General features: G+C 41.1%; 2 protein-coding genes across 2 annotated transcripts; both read right to left on the reverse strand.

The window, feature by feature from the left end:
* Nucleotides 1–865: 865 nt before the first annotated feature.
* Nucleotides 866–12,806, reverse strand: LOC127757110 (uncharacterized). The gene is made up of 18 exons (XM_052282540.1): nucleotides 12,649–12,806; nucleotides 11,807–11,947; nucleotides 11,530–11,688; nucleotides 11,092–11,154; nucleotides 10,930–11,019; nucleotides 10,547–10,840; nucleotides 10,311–10,408; nucleotides 8,103–8,138; nucleotides 7,849–7,969; nucleotides 7,538–7,774; nucleotides 6,238–6,333; nucleotides 6,086–6,151; nucleotides 5,852–5,890; nucleotides 5,636–5,770; nucleotides 5,023–5,375; nucleotides 3,747–3,840; nucleotides 2,099–2,278; nucleotides 866–1,356 (listed from the first exon to the last, which is right to left on the reverse strand). Exons 2-18 carry the CDS (start codon nucleotides 11,903–11,905, stop codon nucleotides 1,258–1,260), a joined length of 2,259 nt encoding a protein of 752 aa, XP_052138500.1. The 5' UTR covers nucleotides 11,906–11,947; nucleotides 12,649–12,806; the 3' UTR covers nucleotides 866–1,257.
* Nucleotides 12,807–13,844: 1,038 nt separating this feature from the next.
* LOC127758019 (uncharacterized) lies at nucleotides 13,845–15,625 on the reverse strand. The gene is made up of 2 exons (XM_052283623.1): nucleotides 15,507–15,625; nucleotides 13,845–15,430 (listed from the first exon to the last, which is right to left on the reverse strand). Exons 1-2 carry the CDS (start codon nucleotides 15,616–15,618, stop codon nucleotides 14,124–14,126), a joined length of 1,419 nt encoding a protein of 472 aa, XP_052139583.1. The 5' UTR covers nucleotides 15,619–15,625; the 3' UTR covers nucleotides 13,845–14,123.
* Between the last annotated feature and the right edge of the window lie 1,632 nt (nucleotides 15,626–17,257).

Genomic DNA, 17,257 nt, shown 5'->3' on the forward strand with positions numbered 1-17,257 from the left:
TCTAACAGCACAAGTACGGGAAAGCATGGTCGAGTGAAGTGGATACTATAGCTGCGTACTCCACTGGACTGAGGAGTGCAGGGAGATCGATCCACAAGGGAAGGGGGAATCTAGGGAGAGAAAAGCAGTAGGCATAGCCGTGGGGATCATCCATGATCGCGTCGCGCGTGTCCGGTTGGTTGCTGTCGGCTGCTTTTCTCTTCACGGCATCGCATCGCATCGATCGGGGCCTCGGGTCGGGGCCTCACCTCACATGCGATGCGGCGCATGCACAACTGGACATCACGTTGTACCAGCATACGTATGGTTACTGCTGCGCCATACTATGTTCCAAGAGAGAACACAACCGCAATTTCTGCTCGATCAGTCGATCACATTCACAGACCAGCCAAACATGACACAACAAAGGTCACCGCTCACGGCTCACGGGCTACTACGTTGTGCGTGTACAACAAATCGCTGCAGGGAAGTGACACATAATGATAAGGGAACATGCCAACATTACAGTTATAAAAATACTCCTACACTAGTGGTAGCACATTCTGATCCAAATCTTTTGTCACCTTGCGCTCTCAACAGAAACAGAGAGCTCTTCTCTTTTTAAAACAGAATCCACAGCACCAAAACCTGCCACTTCTTGCGGGCAAATCAAAATAAACTACACGCATAACAATAGCCCGATGGCGAACATACCGGTTCCCCAAATCCTCAAATTTGGGACCATGCACACTACAACACAGGCAAGCAAGTAATCATTCTAGAACCATTCCTTTATTTTAAGCTTTCACTTCTTGCAAGGCATGGGTCAATAAGGATTTAGGGGACTCCCAAAACAATGCAAAACAGCAAGTAACAGTCCAAGATCAGGATCAAACAGCAAATCGCTGCACGGTTTGATACCTTCCTTACAAATCTTATATGTGTAAACACAAAAAAAGAGAAGGGGAAATTATATCCCATTTAAAGTTTATTTAAGCACCCCAAATCCCTAAATTTACAAGCTTGGTAGCCAGAAGAGATCATTACACCTGTGCTATGGGACACCTCACTAGAGGGCCTGGTGGTAGTTCAACATTCACAGAGAACTTTACAGAGGTAGAATTTTTGTGGTTTCGCTAAGGAGGCACACATGGGCGAAACGCTTCTGTCTCTAGCGTGATGATAGTTTTCTCTCTAAGTCGTATGGTTATCTTCAACAAGACCTGCTCCGCACTGATTTCCTCAGCTCCTAGGGTGAACATTCGTTTCAAGTTGCAATCATCTTGACTGGACCACTTTGTAGTTAAGAATCAAATCCTCTGGCTTCTTCCAGACATAAGCCCGCACTGTGGCCAAGCTCATTTCGGGTGCCAAAACCTGCTTCATATTAGTAATATTTAGCACAGAGGTATAAGAACCTAATGCAAGAAAAGCAAAATGATCTCCAAATTGAAATAAACAGGATTCAGCATTTGACCTTTTACTGACTGCTATAAGGAAAACTCAATCATACTTGCTAACAATTTATAGCAAATTTATCTTGAAACATCATTATTACTTGTTATCAGATAATGTGAAAAAGAAAATATCCATGAATCAAGCAGAACAGGTTAAAAAAGGTAAATTTACCGCACATAGTCACAACAAATACTTATTGAAGACTATAATAACAATTAAGCATGGCTAGTTAATGTTGTATAATTTCCCCTTCAGTACACATGTTGTAAACTGCATATAAATATTACAATTTATTGATATAGCACAGTAGGAACCTCTCCTGCTATTTTAAATCAGAAAAAAAAAGCCATAATAACAATTGATCAGAGGTTAAAACTCTGTTGAGAATGTGAGAAAAATACATGGTGTCCATAGGTGCACTAGACTTCAAAACATTCGGAGCAACAACAAATATATGCAGGGTTATAGAATTAAATGCATGGTTATAGAATTAAATCTGAATTCAAATCCATTATTGAGGATTATTGGGGATCACAATGGACAAAACAGGAAAACAGTGGGTATTAGTGATGCCTTTTTTGTTAGTGGTAACATTGGCCCTCAGCAAAGGGGAACAGTACATAGAAAGAAAGAAACAACAGTTGAATTTAGAAATACTTGCCTGGCTGTTACACAATATCTCTACAGAAGGTTTCAATTTTTGCCATGGTTTTAGTCCAAGCCGTGAAGAACTATCTAGCGCTGAAAATTGTGATTGGCCAGAAGTCAATCCCATTCCAAATGTGCTGTCAGCGTTGCCATCCAGTGGTCTATCAAGTTTCTCGACCACATAGTTAGCTACCTGTACAAAGAAATATAGCTTCAATAGAGATAACAAAATTGCTATAAAAAATGGTAACATTTTTCCTACTCAATCTCAGTTGACTTCTTGTACCAATGTGGTCCTTCTCTGTTCTTTCGGTTTTTGTATTGATTAACTCTCTGCTTGTTTGTTGGTTTGCATTTGCACTAGAATCTCCTTACTAGGAATCAAGAATCATGTTATGACCTGTCCAGAGCTTAGCATGTTTTTGCTAGTAGATTTTTTTCATTCATGATAGTAGCCTTCTGTGATTTCACTTCTACTCCCTGTACCAAAATTTAGCTACCTTAGTACTTCAAATTTGAATTACAAAGGTAGCTATATTTTGGGAAGGAGGGAAGTAATTTGTGAAATTTGCGAATCAGATTTGCTAAAGAGGCGGCGTCATATCAATCTGCATGGTATTTTTTGGGGGGAATTGAGTAGGTAATCAATCTTGTTAAGTCTTGTATATTGAGTGCTAGACAAACTAAAATCCAGGTTCCTGAAGCATAACTACCTAATATTATCTAGGTAGTAAGATCGCAACAATGAATCAGGAAGCTAGCTACCAGCACAAAAAAAAAAAAGCATGGTTAGGTAGCTATTTTCACTCTTCTGTCCATGCATGCAAGATGCAACAGACTAATGTCCATTTAGCTATTTTCACTCATTTGTTATGCATGGATTGCCAGCAAACGGCTAAATAAATTCTTTTCGTAGAAGAAATTCAGCATTTGTTAAGGCCCAGGTTACGGAGCAGAGATCATGGATAACATATTCTCAGTTTCCAAAAACCTTTCTTTTCCGTTTTGAGAGAGGGGGGGGGGTTTCTGTTTATGGTTTTCCTAAACTAGTTTCAGGGCTTATACGTTTCAAAGGAATTGTAAAGGACTGTCATTTGTTTCAAAGGAATGCACCAAAGGAAAATTTCCTATCCCTCCACTTTTTAGGGGGAAACGAAGGAAAAACATAATCCACTCCAACACAATGTTTTCAATACTTTGGATTATTTGCTACACAACCATAGGAAAGTTTCCTATGTTTTTCAATCCTTAGGTTTGCACATGTATTCCCATACTATTCCTACGTTTTGAAAATCCTACAAACCGAACGAGCCCTCATATTACACGAGTTTTCTTTTCTTTCCCCAAACAAACAATCAGTGCAGTCAAAATAAACAGAATAACCTAAAACCTGATTTATTAGAAAAACTCCTAAAACCAATTATCCTAAAACATATCAATAATTCTTCGCATCCAAGCACCTACTACCTTATACTCCCTCCGTCCCAATATGTAGCAACCTAGGATGGGATTAATCCTAGGACTACGAATCTGGACATAAGGTATGGTCAGATTCGTAGTCCTAGGATGGGTTCTTATGTCCAGATTCGTTGTCCTAGGAATCCCATCCTAGGTTGCTACATATTGGGAGTATATATCAAGAAATTTCAAAGCAATCTTACTTTGTGAATCCGCAATATCCGTGGAGCACTAAGTTTCCCTTGTGTTATGTTCGGTGCAGGTGACCCTTCAGCAGGATGCAAGTAGAATCCACACCTACATTAAAGAAAAGAAAATAACATCAGTGACTAGTTTGTTCCATGACAGTTATGTCTATGCAAAGGCACCCTGTGTATAACATCAACTTTTGCAGAAAACATCAATCCAAATCTCACTTGCTCGTATTTTCATTATTTTCAGTAAATACCCTAATAAGATCCACTATTAACATGAAAATGGGTCAAATCCAAAAAGGATATGCAGAATCTATTGTTTTACACCCTCAGGAATTTAGCACTGTGCAGACCTTAATAAATAGCAGATAATTTGATGCCTTGCAGAGATCTTAATCAAACCTTGTGGAAAAAAATTACTGGTGGTTCAAATATAGGAAATTGAATATATTTAAATTCTTTAAAAAGAAAGAATAGATTATGCCAGCATCTAATCATCATTGTATAGAACTATTAGCACTGGAACTTTCAAAGAGGGATATCAGCTAACCAAGCTATGCCACAAAATCGTGGCAGAAACCAAATACTCCCCCAGTCCCAAAATAGAACAACTTGTAGCATTCAAAATTTGTCCCAAAATATAACTTCTCAACCTACATTATCTTCTCAACCAACCACAATCTTCCGCTATTCAAACTCTTCACCTATTGCCTTTTCTCAACCAATCGCAACCCTCCCTCATTTAATTCCACCTACTTTCTTAATTCCCATGTCCAACCCTAAAATTCCTTATACTTTGAAACGGAGGTAGTATATATATAATCACAATATGTTCAACGAAAGAGGCAAAATAGATGTTATAAACAGGCTTTGAGTAAATTAGTATCACAGAGGGGACATCTCATATCAAGTCCAAATTGCTAGAGAGCAAAAATTTTGAATTTCTGCAAAGCAAATCTCCAAATTAAGGTATAATGCATCACGATATATGTTCACCAAAATTCGAGGAGGAATATTGAATAATCCACTCAAACAGCCATCCCTGTGTGCCCTCTAGCAAACAACATACCTAACGCTCATATGTTATACAGTTCACAAACAACAGCATCAACGAAATTTGGGCTTACTATTGCAACTAAAATGCCTTGACCTTCTAAAAGCCCGAGATTCCACAAAATACTACCTTCCAAGATAGTGCAGCATCTCGAAAGAACTCGAGCAATGGTCCAAAGATATAAAGAAAAATACCATCTTAGGAGAATAGGAAGTAGAAATGAGCAATTACTTTGTATTCTCTTTTGGAAATCGATTATGCTCAACACAGTCCACAATCCACCATGGGATATCGCTCTCGGTTCCATCTAAATCTGTAATTCTCTTTCTCCAAGGCCCTCCACTTGAACCTTCTGTGATGATTGATGGAGGCGAAACTGTGGAAAACTCAAATGAGGGAAGCATCTGACTTGCATGATTTTCAGCCCCATCATCAACCTCAGATCTTGGATGGGGCAAATTTTTCAAGGATACATCTTTTCCTGTTGAAGTGTCACCATTTGACAAACCGTGTGAGCCAGATCTCTGCTTTTTTTTACTCCAATGAACTAACAAACCACGGAGAGTCTCCTGAGCCAAATTAATCTGCATTTTTTTTTTAAGAGGGAATTGTTAAGAAGTTGAATCAGGTATGAATCAGATCTCACTTGCAAGTGGCAATCATATCAGGTGAATTTCATCATTAGGTGTCATGGATGGTTTGAACCAAGAATACAAACTAAAATATATCAACAAAAGAAAGAACTTTCTGTCTTAGTAACAGAATGATTGAACTACTGGTGCATCAAAAGTTTGAAGAATGATAAGCAAAACAACCAGTTGACAACATATGATTCTGTGCAAACCTTAAGATCTTCCTGTGCTCCTGCAACGTTTAAGTCAACTGCATATATTTCTGCAGAAAAGCATTGAGGTGTATCCAGGTGGACAGACAGACATCCCAATCGAGCATCCATGGTAAACCAGGCAGGTATGCTAACCTAAAAGTAAAGACACAAATTACATACTAGTAAGCAGCAGATTTTTACTACACATAGAGATCATGAGTTTATCAGTAATACCATCTCAAACAACTCTTTTTTCTTATCCTCAAAAGAAACCTGCACGAACAAAGTGGAGTGGCTTAACATTCTATCAAATATCAAATTCATTCAAAAAAAAAATCAAAAGACACACAGTATGAACTACAGAGTGCCCGAAATTGGGACTGAAACTAGAATTGCTGCTGACTCTCAACATACTTAAGGATCTTTTCAGGGAAAGAGCTATTCGCTAAATTGAGCAAAAATAAGAACCTTGCCAAAGTCTTCAATAACAGCTCCTCGAGTAATCTCCCACAATTTGACAGAACCAGCAGTATCCTATGAAATAGGAGCAAGGCACATAAGTGAACTCTTTGTAATCTGCTAATGGTAGAGCACATGATGGAAATAACACTTGTAATCACCTTCGTCAATACATGTCTTCTATTATTCAGGATCTCATGCTGAGTTATTGCTGGAACTCCAGGAATAATTGAAGATGGTTCTTTGTGTATAGGGACCTAAAGTGGTATAATCATGATATAAGCACTCATTAAGCACCAATAAAAATGTTGCCCATAGTTAAACAAACTTTCTATGTTTACTCAGGCAACAGTATTCTGTCAAAGAAATTGCCTGCTTCAGTGTGGCAAAGCATGGAATGAATTTGTGTCTATGACATGCTGGGTCACTATACTAAGACTTGTATCACGCCAAATATGTGGCAGCAAACCAAACAACAGCCTCCATGTTGTGGCTTGTGTGTTACTTTTAAAGATCAGTCAATCTCAAAGTTAAGTTCACAAGGTTTATACTGCAGAATCCCTTATACCCTATTTTATCTTCAATGTGCGCAAGTATGACAATCGCTATGGCATGTGAAACTGTTATTACTGACTTAAAAGTGTGTCTGCGAAGAAATACGAAGAGTAAAGTCCATCACCGGTCCCTAAACTTGTACCGCTGTGTCATCTCGGTCCCTAAACTCGCAAATCGACCGTTTAGATCCTAACTTGTTCGACTGTGTCATCCCGGTCCCTAAACTTGCAGATCACTCGTTTAGGTCCTCCAACTTTTTTAATTGTCACCCCGGTCCCTAAACTTGGATTTGAATATCATCTGAGTCAAATAGGACGGTCTAAAGACTTTATATTTAAAAATAATTCATAACTTTTTCATGTGAATTCTAATGAAGACAAACTTTATATCAAACTTGTAGCCCTTGACGCGATCTACAACTTTATAGTTGATTTTTTTTTATTTTAAGTCATTTTTTGTCCCAAAATGTAATTTTAAAATTAAAATTTCAAAATCTATAAACATGCAACAAAAATTTGGGACCCTAAACAGTTTTAATTCAAAAACTTTTCAACTACAAAATTGTAGGTCGCGTCAAGGGCTACAATTTTGATATAAAGTTTGTCTTCATTAGAGTTCACATGAAAAAGTTATAAATTATTTTTTGATATAAAGTTTTTAGACCGTCCTGTTTAGGGACCGGGGTGACACAACTGAACAAGTTGGAGGACCTAAACGAGTGATCTGCAAGTTTAGGGACCGGGATGACACAGTCGAACAAGTTTGAGGGCCTGAATGGTCGATTTGTGAGTTTAGGGACCGGGATGACACAGTGGTACAAGTTTAGGGACCGGTGATGTACTTTACTCAAATACAAAATTATTGTTCATGATACAATTAATGAAAGATGGCAAATGTCATGCTTACAGGTGCTGATCCTTCTAAAGAAGCCCTTGCCCTGGAGAATGATAAATTGCCAGCTAAGAATGAAGAACCTTTTTGGAAAAGCTTTAGGGGTTCATGCGCTTCAGCTTTCCATCCATTCACAGAAGAATCAGTTGTTGCAACCCAAATCATATCATCCTGCAAGGACAATTGTAGAATCGGGTGCTCGTTTGTGCAGAGCAAGACACTCTCTCGATTGCTTAAATCTGTCAAGTACACCTGCCATCCAAGAAAACAGGAAGGTTCAGAATTCAGAAAAGAAGCAATTATGCAACATTTGAAACTTGACTCACCGACTGATCTCTTCCACCACTATAAACATGACTAAACGAAGGAGTGCTTGCAAGCGCCCAGACTGAATCAGTATGCACAGCATAAGAATGAATACATCGCTGCTGTCCCAGATCCCATAATCTGCAAAATCCAGAAACATGTGCAGACAAGATGTTACATGACCTCATGATCAGTGTGAAAGTACAGATATTTTAGTGTGTGCATACACACATACACAAGATCTGGAGTGGGCAAGACTAGAACTGTGAATTACCTTATCATTGAATCAGATGAGCCTGAAAGACAATACCTGTAAACATTTTACAGACCAAATTAAATTACTAGCTCAACAAATTAAATAACCCCAAATAATAATATTAATAATAATAAAATAAAAGGAAAAAACATTTTGTGTTAACCATTTGCAACCAAATATTGCTGTCAAACATGACATGTAAGCTACCACAACCACACCACACCATCTTAGTCACCAGTCAGCTGACCTCACACGATGAAATGAACCCCTCTAAAATCATCAAGCTGCTAGTAAATTATACATGAAAATGGGTTGCATGGCACATAATATGACTACGATGGTAACTAGGACAATCACCAGCAGTTAATGTCAAATCCAACAGGAATCCATTCACGTAAATACTGCTGAAATTTAATGGGGGCTAATTGATAAAAAAAATGTTCCACAGGGCAAGCTTATCAAATAATACATGGTCCATTGCTAAGATCAACCATCTCAAATTTAAAAAGAGTCAGAGGGTAAGGGGTAAAATCTGATGGTCAAAAAAAGTACTTTTAAGAAGCATGCAGATGCAACTATATCAGGAATATATTTCACATTCCAGAAGATTTAACACCATGACAATCACTCCTTAGCACTCAATGGATTGTATACAATACAACGAAAATCTTCAATATAAGCCCTAAAATTAATACTCTGTGCAATCAAACCCAAAATTCCAATTATTGATTTGAACCCCTGAAATATTGAATTTGATGTAATTAAACCATTCAGGTTTAGGCCTGTTAATTTGAATCCCACTGTGCACCTTTACTACTAAAACTGTAAACTATATCATTCCTACTAATCTACAAGCAAGATGAGCAACTGAAGTTCGATAACTAAACAATTGTGTAGCCTTATTCAAGTTATCTACACAAAAGCCCAACAGCAAATTGTTGAACATGAGTTGCAGAAAATTGATCTCTAAGGTCCTGTTCTTTTCAGCTTATTCACCGGATTGCTGAAACATATTGTTTGTTCTATGCTTCGAAAAATACTTTTTTTTCTAAAAAAAAAAAGTTTCTGCTACCATGTTGCTTCGACCACTTATTTTAAGCTATTTATTAAGTTTATTTCTTCAAATATTTAATTTATCACTATAACCTGGTAGATAATCTGTGGCAATAATCCACAATAATCTAAATCAAATCGGGAAGCACGCTAGACAGTTTCAGTAATAGTTTGTGACTGTGTCCCTATTCAGGTTGCCCATGTTGACACATATCTGTAGTTACATCACCAGTCTGTTAATCATGTGAGAAAAGGGTACTAACTAAATATATCCAGATAACAAAGAGCTAAAATGAACAAACAGAATAGTTGAGAGCTCAAACCAACAGAATAGAGCTTAAAGAACTTGATTGCACAGATTTGAATAGTTGGGGACTTCAAATCAACAAAACTGGAGTTGGACTTTAGGGTCTTGATCATACACTTGTAGTGCTATTTTCCCATAATATATCAACAATATTGTGTGCTGAACTAATTCTGAGTTTCAAAAAAAATAGCACTGCTGACCTAGAGCTCTTTCATGGATGATGAATGCGATAGAAGACCAAAATACTTGACAAACACTAAATTTAGCGAGCGAAGTAATACCATATCCAACTACCAATGCGAAAGCTATCAATTTGGGCATGAACAATGGTGTGATGTCAGTCTGGGAGAAGATGCTACATAGGATGGTGTGGAAGAGAAAGAAAGCGGAGAGAGAAGGATGTTGTATCTTGATTAGCAGAGAGGATAGCTTAATAAAATACAATCGCTATGTATACCATCTATAGAGTCAAATCATTAATTATGCAAATCTATTACAGATAACTACTAAGTAGACAACCTATTGTAGAAGTTGTCTACATATAATCTATTATGACGTAGAACGATAATATAGACAGCGGCTGTCTAAACTACAGTTCATGCTCTGAAGAACATTTGGATATCTCAGAATTATGACAGATTTAGAATTACGGATACTAAATACAAATGCAGAGCACAAGTAACTGCAGGAGATTGAAAGAAAGAACAAACATAACTTATTATCGTGGAATAAGAGGCTAGGGTAGATTTAGATGACAGTATTGAAGTGGGGCAGCAATAAGGGAACAAAGTCAATTTTTAAGGGATATTGTCAAGGAAAAGAAACATCATTGTCTAGATGAATCTACAAGAACATTTCACACAAACCTGCCAGTAGGATCAAGAAGTAAAGCCCTGATATTGTCAGTGTGCCCTCTCAATTTCATTTTCTTTGAACCAGTCCTGGGATCCCAAACGCGAACAACCTACACTAAACAGGTACATATAAGGAAATATCACAGGAGAGGTCTCTCAAAAGCAGTCCAAAGAAGTTCGCACATTAGGGTGCCTCCTAACCCCAAGGAAACTTGCATACTCATTCTCAAAGATGAAGAACATAATACCTTTTCAGTACCACCAGAGACAAGTGTGTTTCCTGTGTCACTCATGGCCAATGCATAAACTGAATCTTTGTGACCTTTGGCAGTGATTGGACTGTACCCATGTGATTGCCCATTGGTGGAAGCAAGGTTGCTGCTAGAATTTACATTGCACAAGGTTGTCAAAGCAGGCCCAGAGTTTCCATTAGGAGCTTCATCCTCTTTTGCATCTACAGATTTGGCCACAGGAGCAAGAGAAGAATCAAGGTCCCATATAAAGACCTCACCACCAAGGCCACCAGAGGCAACAATATTGCTCTACATTGCAGAGAATAAAAAAAAAACATGTAAAACAAAAGGGATAAAATGAGTAGTTCCACAGAAAAGCATAGTGCTGGATAATATACATTTTTTTCAGATGCAGCAAGACAAATCACATAATCGGAATGCTGGCGGAGAGTCCTGGTACAAGCACCATCTGATAAACAATTCCACACCTGTGAAACAATTAGGAATTAAAAAACATGTGGATCCAAAATGAATATATAAAAACTGCTGAAACAACAGACCTTTAGAGTGGTATCTGAGGAACAGGAAACAAGATTTTGGCCAACAATAATGGCATCATTAACCTGCATGATAAATATATCAGCTTAAATCATAGAAAGTACTTCAGAGATAATGAAAGCGTCCATGTTACAAAATTAAGCTCAAATCTCCTCAAGGATGAGTTTCTCCATCAATGATAGAATTCCATCCGAAACTATAATACTTGGATATTGAAAACTATGTAGTCTTCTTTCCATCTGATCCTCTTTTGTTTTGGGGCAAGATGCTTATACATCTTTATTCAAATAAAAGTGGCAATGGATCATCAAAAAACATGATAATGGATAAATGTTGCTATGGTATGCGTCATCATGTAACTTTGGGCTAGTAAAATTTCAAAACGTAATGGTCAAATAACAATATTAAATCGACTGGAGTAAAAACAGAGAAACGCATACCCAATCAACATGTGACTCAAAAGTTGCTGAGAAGCTTGCGACTCCATTTTTTGGTTCCCACCTCTTCAAGGTACCATCCCGACTCCCGGTAAAAAGATAATCACTCGTACCAGAAGTAGAGGCATTTAGGTATGACAAGCAGTTGATCCCAGCACAATGCTGAAAAATAGACACAATGGAATGCATGATGAGACATTTGCACTGAAAATGAATTCTTTTGAATCAACTGGATGCATCCGCGATTCTGAGGATAGCTAGTTCTGGAAGTGGAACTGACCTTTTTGTTATCAGCGTCATTCAGCACATATGTAAAGCGCTTCTCCTTTCTCGGTCGACTTGAACCTGCCGTGTTACCAGCACTTCCAACACGATGCATTGAAAGATGCCTAATTTATCTAAAACCGGAGCAGCTTATAGCCTACAAATCAGTGGCATAGAACTTCAATTTTACTATAGATGAATATATATCAAGCCAAGCTGCAAATATTCAGCTATTGAAAAATTCAGCCTGTATAGTTCACATGCTGATAAAATTCAAAATATTAAGGTAGAAATAATCCTGCCATCATTTTACACAAGGTACCCCCAATCAGGGCCGAACCTAACGTGGGGCATGGGGGTTCAGCCAAACTTTTTTTGGAAACAAACCTAACCTGCAGCTAGTAGTACTACTAAGGTTAATAAGGCAAAGAGAAAAGCCTCCGGATCCAAAAGAGAAGCTAGGATTAAGTCTACGAGAAAAAGGATGCGGGTAGTGGACGAGTAAAGAGGACGTGTCGTCCCACCGGCGAGGATGCGACGGACGAACGGACGCCGGCGACGCTGCTCGCCGGACGAGATCGGAGTTGGTGGGCGCAGGCGGAGGGGCCGAACTCGTCGCAAAGGGGGAGATCGACTAGGGCGCAGGGCCAGTTACGCTTGCCGCTATACGGAGATGGAGGCTTGGATTCGATTCCCCGATATCAAATCAAACCCCCCGAAAAAAAAATCCTCGCAATCCGAGCAGCAAAGTCAAGAGCAATCGGCAGCAGTCCCCGGCTCGAGATGGATCTCAACTCCACGGCGAGGTCGGCAGCACGAGGAAGGGGAAGGATGGGGGAGGAGAGGAGAGTACCGTACCTTCGATTCGACGGCGAGGTGGCGCGCGGCGGCGAGGCGGGGAGGCGGAGGGATCAAGCAATCGCCGGCAGCCGCGCCTGGTAGGGGAAGGGGTTGAGGCTTGAGGGGAGGAAGACGAACTGACGAGACGAGAGAGAGGGCTGAGGGGTGTTTTTTTTTGGTGAAAAAAAAAAAGAAATAGATATGCGCACGATAAATTTACAGTGAACGTGCTATCAACGGGTGACATGGCAAATAGCAATGTTATACTCATATCTATTGCTATTGATCTCTTTGTTGTCCACGAAATTTATTGATCTCTCTTTTTCTAATAATTTAATTAGATAATATAAACTACTATTTGTTTGGCTTGGTAATTGCTGACATCATATAATGGATGGATAATATAGCCGTCCATGATGTCAAAACTAATTGAATATCTTTTTTTTCTTAGTTTATTTGGCTTGAGCTCTTTGATTGTTCTTGGGAGTTTCATACAATTTTAGCTCCAATATAAAAGTCAAAAATCTTTTTTCCAAGAAATGTCAAAAGTCTATTTAAACTACAAATTTGTCTCATTAAAAAACGTTAATAAGCTAGAGTAGCCTTTATAACTAAAGCGAGTGAAAACCACAATGTTTGTTTTATTTGTTCAAGGAAAAAACCCAGCTTTATAATATAACCAATGTAATATACGGACTCATAATTCTTCTTTTAGTTAGACTCTTAATGGGTAAGTTTTCAACTAAAATGATCCAAATGGTATTATTAATTCATAATATATAAATGATTTCTAAGCCCAAAAACATACATAAGTCCACTGACCACCTCCTCCTTCCTCTTTCCTCTGTTCTGAATAGGTCGGCTAGAGTGTTTCATTTCACTAGCTACCGTATTTCTTAACTTTTTCAAGTTTCTGAATAGGTCGGTTACAGTGTTTCGTTTCACTAGTTTACTATATTTCTTAACCTTTTTCTAGCTTGTAATTTTGTATCAGGACTCACTTTTATATTGGTGTAGACCAAGTATGCATCCCTCCTCTGTATATAAAAGACGCAGTGTGAATATATTGAGTACATTCATATCACTAGCACTCGGATATGCACACCGTAAACACTGCTTCTACCAGAATCAGAAACTCCTCTAAACAGTACAGCTTTTGATCCAGATTCTGATAAACTAATCCAGAAAAATAAACTATAAACCAAAAGATTCTCAACAGCTGTTTCTTGGAATCTTAATCTCCCCTAAACAGGGCCGCAGTCTAGGACTCAGGTACACCGAACAGCCCAATAGGGGCACATGCATATACTTGTGTTGCTCAGGCTGAAATACTATCAATCACACGAAAAATCCGTTTTACACAGCACAACAATACGCCACCAAGAAACGAACGCGTAAAGCACACATAAGACGCCTAACACGTCACACAATTACGTCATGTTCGCGTCGCCGAACTCCGGCGACCGAGCGGAGCAACACCGGCGTCAGTCACTTCACTGCCCGCCCGCCCCGCGCTGCTGCTGCCGCCTCCTGGCCGCCGCCGCGGCGAGCGCGAGCAGGATCACCGCGGGCCCCACCACCATCCCCAGCGGGAACCCGCCGCGCCTCCTGCGCCGCCGCCGCCGCGGCCCCTGCCCCCTGGGCCGGCGACGGCCACCGCCCCGGTTCGCGCCGTCTCCTTCTTCCCCCGACGTGCTGTAATCCTCGCTGTCACTGGACCGTGGTTTTGGCTGCTCCTCCGGTTCGCCGGCGGCTGGTGTCTCGTCCGCCGCCGGTGGCTCTTGCACCGGCGCCAGTTCTTCCGCCGGCGTCTCTGATTCTACTGGCGGCGTCTCCGGTTGAGGCTCTTGCTCCGGCTCGGCGGCGGGTGGTTCCTCCGCCGCCGGTGGCTCTGGCTCTGGCTCTGTCGCCGTCGGCGTCTCTTCAGCTGGTGGTTCTTGCACCGGTGGTTCTACGGCGGCCGGTGGCTTCGGCTGCTCGGGCTCGTCCACGGTGGCCGGCGGCTTGGGCTCCTCGACGACGCAGAGGATGTCGATCGGGTCGGGGACGTCGGAGGGGGGCTCCGGCTCGGCGTGAGGCGGGCCGACCACCTCGATCGGCGTCTCCACCGGCAGCTCCCGGTACGCCGGCTCGAACACGACGTCGCACTCGATGTCGACCACCGACGGCGGCGGCGGCGGCGGCGGCTCCTCGACCGCGACCGGCGTCTCCACCGCCACCTCCTCCTCCACCGCCACCTCCTCCTCCACTGCCACCGGCGTCTCCACCGCCACGTCGCGCGGCGGCTCCGGCTCCGGCTCCGACTCCGACGAGTCGACGTTGATCCAGTCCTCGTACTCCAACTCGAGGCTGGATAGCTCGTCCTCGTCGTCGTCGTCGTCGTCGAGCTCAACCTCCGTCTCGACGGTGACGTCGTCGTCCTGCCGCTCCTCCGGCCCGGACTCGACATCGAAGTCCTCGACGTCGGACGACCCACACTCCGAGTCCGCGCTCTCGACGTCGAGCCGCCGCCCCTCATCGCCGCCGCTCACCGCCGGCGCCGGCCGGAATTTCGGCATGATGACGACGAGCAGCTCGTCGTCCTCCTCGAACCCGACGGTGATCCGCCCCACCTCGACGCCTGGCGGCACGTCGAACACCCTGCAGAACCCCTCCACCACCTGCCGGTGCGCCACCCGGAGGCGCCTCCCGACCACCGCCGCCTCCACCGCGAACGCGTCATCCTTCCTCGCGCCGACGACCACGCCCACCTCCCTCCCGCCATCGCCGACGACCACCTCCACCTCCTCCTTGTCATACCCTGCACACACACACAAAAACACAAAAATCTCACACCAATGTCAATTCAACGGCGGCGGCGGAGCATGGGTTACTACCGGGGAGGTGGGCGAGGACGAGGAAGGCGGCGTCGGTGTCGGAGGTGGCGAAGGCGAAGTCCTCGCCGGAGACTGGCCGGCGGGAGACTTGCACGGCGAGGTCCAGGTCCATGGCCTAGTATACTACTAGCATTTTCCGTGGCGGGAGTTGCTGCTGCTGCTGCCATATGCGTGGTTGGTTTTTCTGTTAATTGCTAAATTGGCGCCAAGTTTAATAAACCTCGCTTCTTTCTGCATCTAATCAAGCAATCTGTGTGTGAAAAAAACTGAAAACTGATTAAACCAGCTAATGATGGACAGATAATCAGACGGTGGAGAAACTTTGGTTGCACGTATTCATTTCTTTGGGAATTGGGTTTGGAAGAGATGCTCCTGTTGCTTTGGGCCGTTTGTCATCAAAAGCGTTGAGGTTGTTCCTAGTACTAGCTAACACTAATCGTCAAGCTTGAACATGCTTAAAGAGAACCTGTCCTGTCCTGTCCTAACTGGTAGAAAGTAGAAACAGAGCAAAGTGTTGAAGTGTTCATCAGATTTTTTTTTTTTTGTTCTATGTGGGCGTTCAAGTTGTATACTGATTAAGCCCTCACCTTTCCCCTCCTACACGTATGTATTTTTGAATAATAGTTAAGTTAACGATATATATTGTCACACAGGTGATACCATGTTAATTTTATGTGTTGATAATATCTTATGAAGGTGTGTTGTGATCAATAAAAGGCTAATACGTCTTATATTTCTCCACGGAGGAAGTACATTGCTTGCTAGATGCTGACCAAAGGATTGGCATTGTCTGAACTCTGAACCTGAAGATCAAAACATGAAAACCTGAAGCACGTTACATGAATGCATCAGCATCACGGACAATAGTTTGCAAACAAAAGCTTTGCAGGCTCACCTGAACCGGAAAGGCTAATGGGCGGGTGATCGCTCCCCCACCCGCCTAGCGATCACCCGCCCACCCTCTCCCTTATACTATTAGATGTACTCCTCCCTATTCCCTCTTCCTCCTCTCCTTCTCCTCTTTCTATTACAGTGATCACACAAATTTTTTTGAAAAACAAAAGTTAGAAAAATTTATGTATAGAAATACTATATATAAAAAATTTGAATTCAAATTCAAATTTAAATCGAGTATGTAAACTTTTAACTTATAAACTTTGGGTCAATAAATTTTAGATGTATAGAAATACTATATATAGAAAATATTTGAATTTAAATTCAAATTTGAATCAGATATAATCAAATTCAAATTTGAATCGGGTATATAAACTTTAGGTCTATAAACTTTAGATGTATAGAAATACTATATATGAAAAATATTTCAATTCAAATTCAAATTTAAATCGGATATTTGAATTCAAATTCAAATTTGAAACGGCTATATAAACTTTTGACTTATAAACTTTAGGTGTATAAACTTTAGATGTACAGAAATACTATATATATATATAAAATATTTGAATTCAAATTCAAATTTGAATCGGATACATAAACTTTTGACTTATAAACTTTTGGTCTCTAAACTTTAGGTGTATAAACTTTAGGTGTATAAATTTACTAAAATAGGAAAGTAATACGGTGCCAAAAAAGAAAACCAGGTGGAGGGAGAGGGGGAGGTGGGGAGCGAATCTGATCGCTACCCCATCCCCACGGCGATCAATTGCCCATTAGGGGTACCACACCTGAACTGACAAACGAGCCAGCACAGATTTCTGCAGGCCTGTCCTACTTTTTTAACCAACCTAATCACG

This window comes from Oryza glaberrima, chromosome 12 (genome assembly GCF_000147395.1).
Source record: "Oryza glaberrima chromosome 12, OglaRS2, whole genome shotgun sequence".
NCBI lineage: Eukaryota > Viridiplantae > Streptophyta > Magnoliopsida > Poales > Poaceae > Oryza > Oryza glaberrima.

Excerpts from the sequence above, each read along its gene's own strand:
- LOC127757110 (XM_052282540.1), bottom strand. The coding sequence starts at position 11,905 with ATGCATCGTGTTGGAAGTGCTGGTAACACGGCAGGTTCAAGTCGACCG. Across the intron at positions 7,775-7,848 it reads GTGGTGGAAGAGATCAGTCG|GTGTACTTGACAGATTTAAG; the intron begins GTGAGTCAAGTT and ends CTTGGATGGCAG. Across the intron at positions 5,891-6,085 it reads TTATTGAAGACTTTGGCAAG|GTTTCTTTTGAGGATAAGAA; the intron begins GTTCTTATTTTT and ends TTGTTCGTGCAG.
- LOC127758019 (XM_052283623.1), bottom strand. The coding sequence starts at position 15,618 with ATGGACCTGGACCTCGCCGTGCAAGTCTCCCGCCGGCCAGTCTCCGGC. Across the intron at positions 15,431-15,506 it reads CGTCCTCGCCCACCTCCCCG|GGTATGACAAGGAGGAGGTG; the intron begins GTAGTAACCCAT and ends GTGTGTGTGCAG.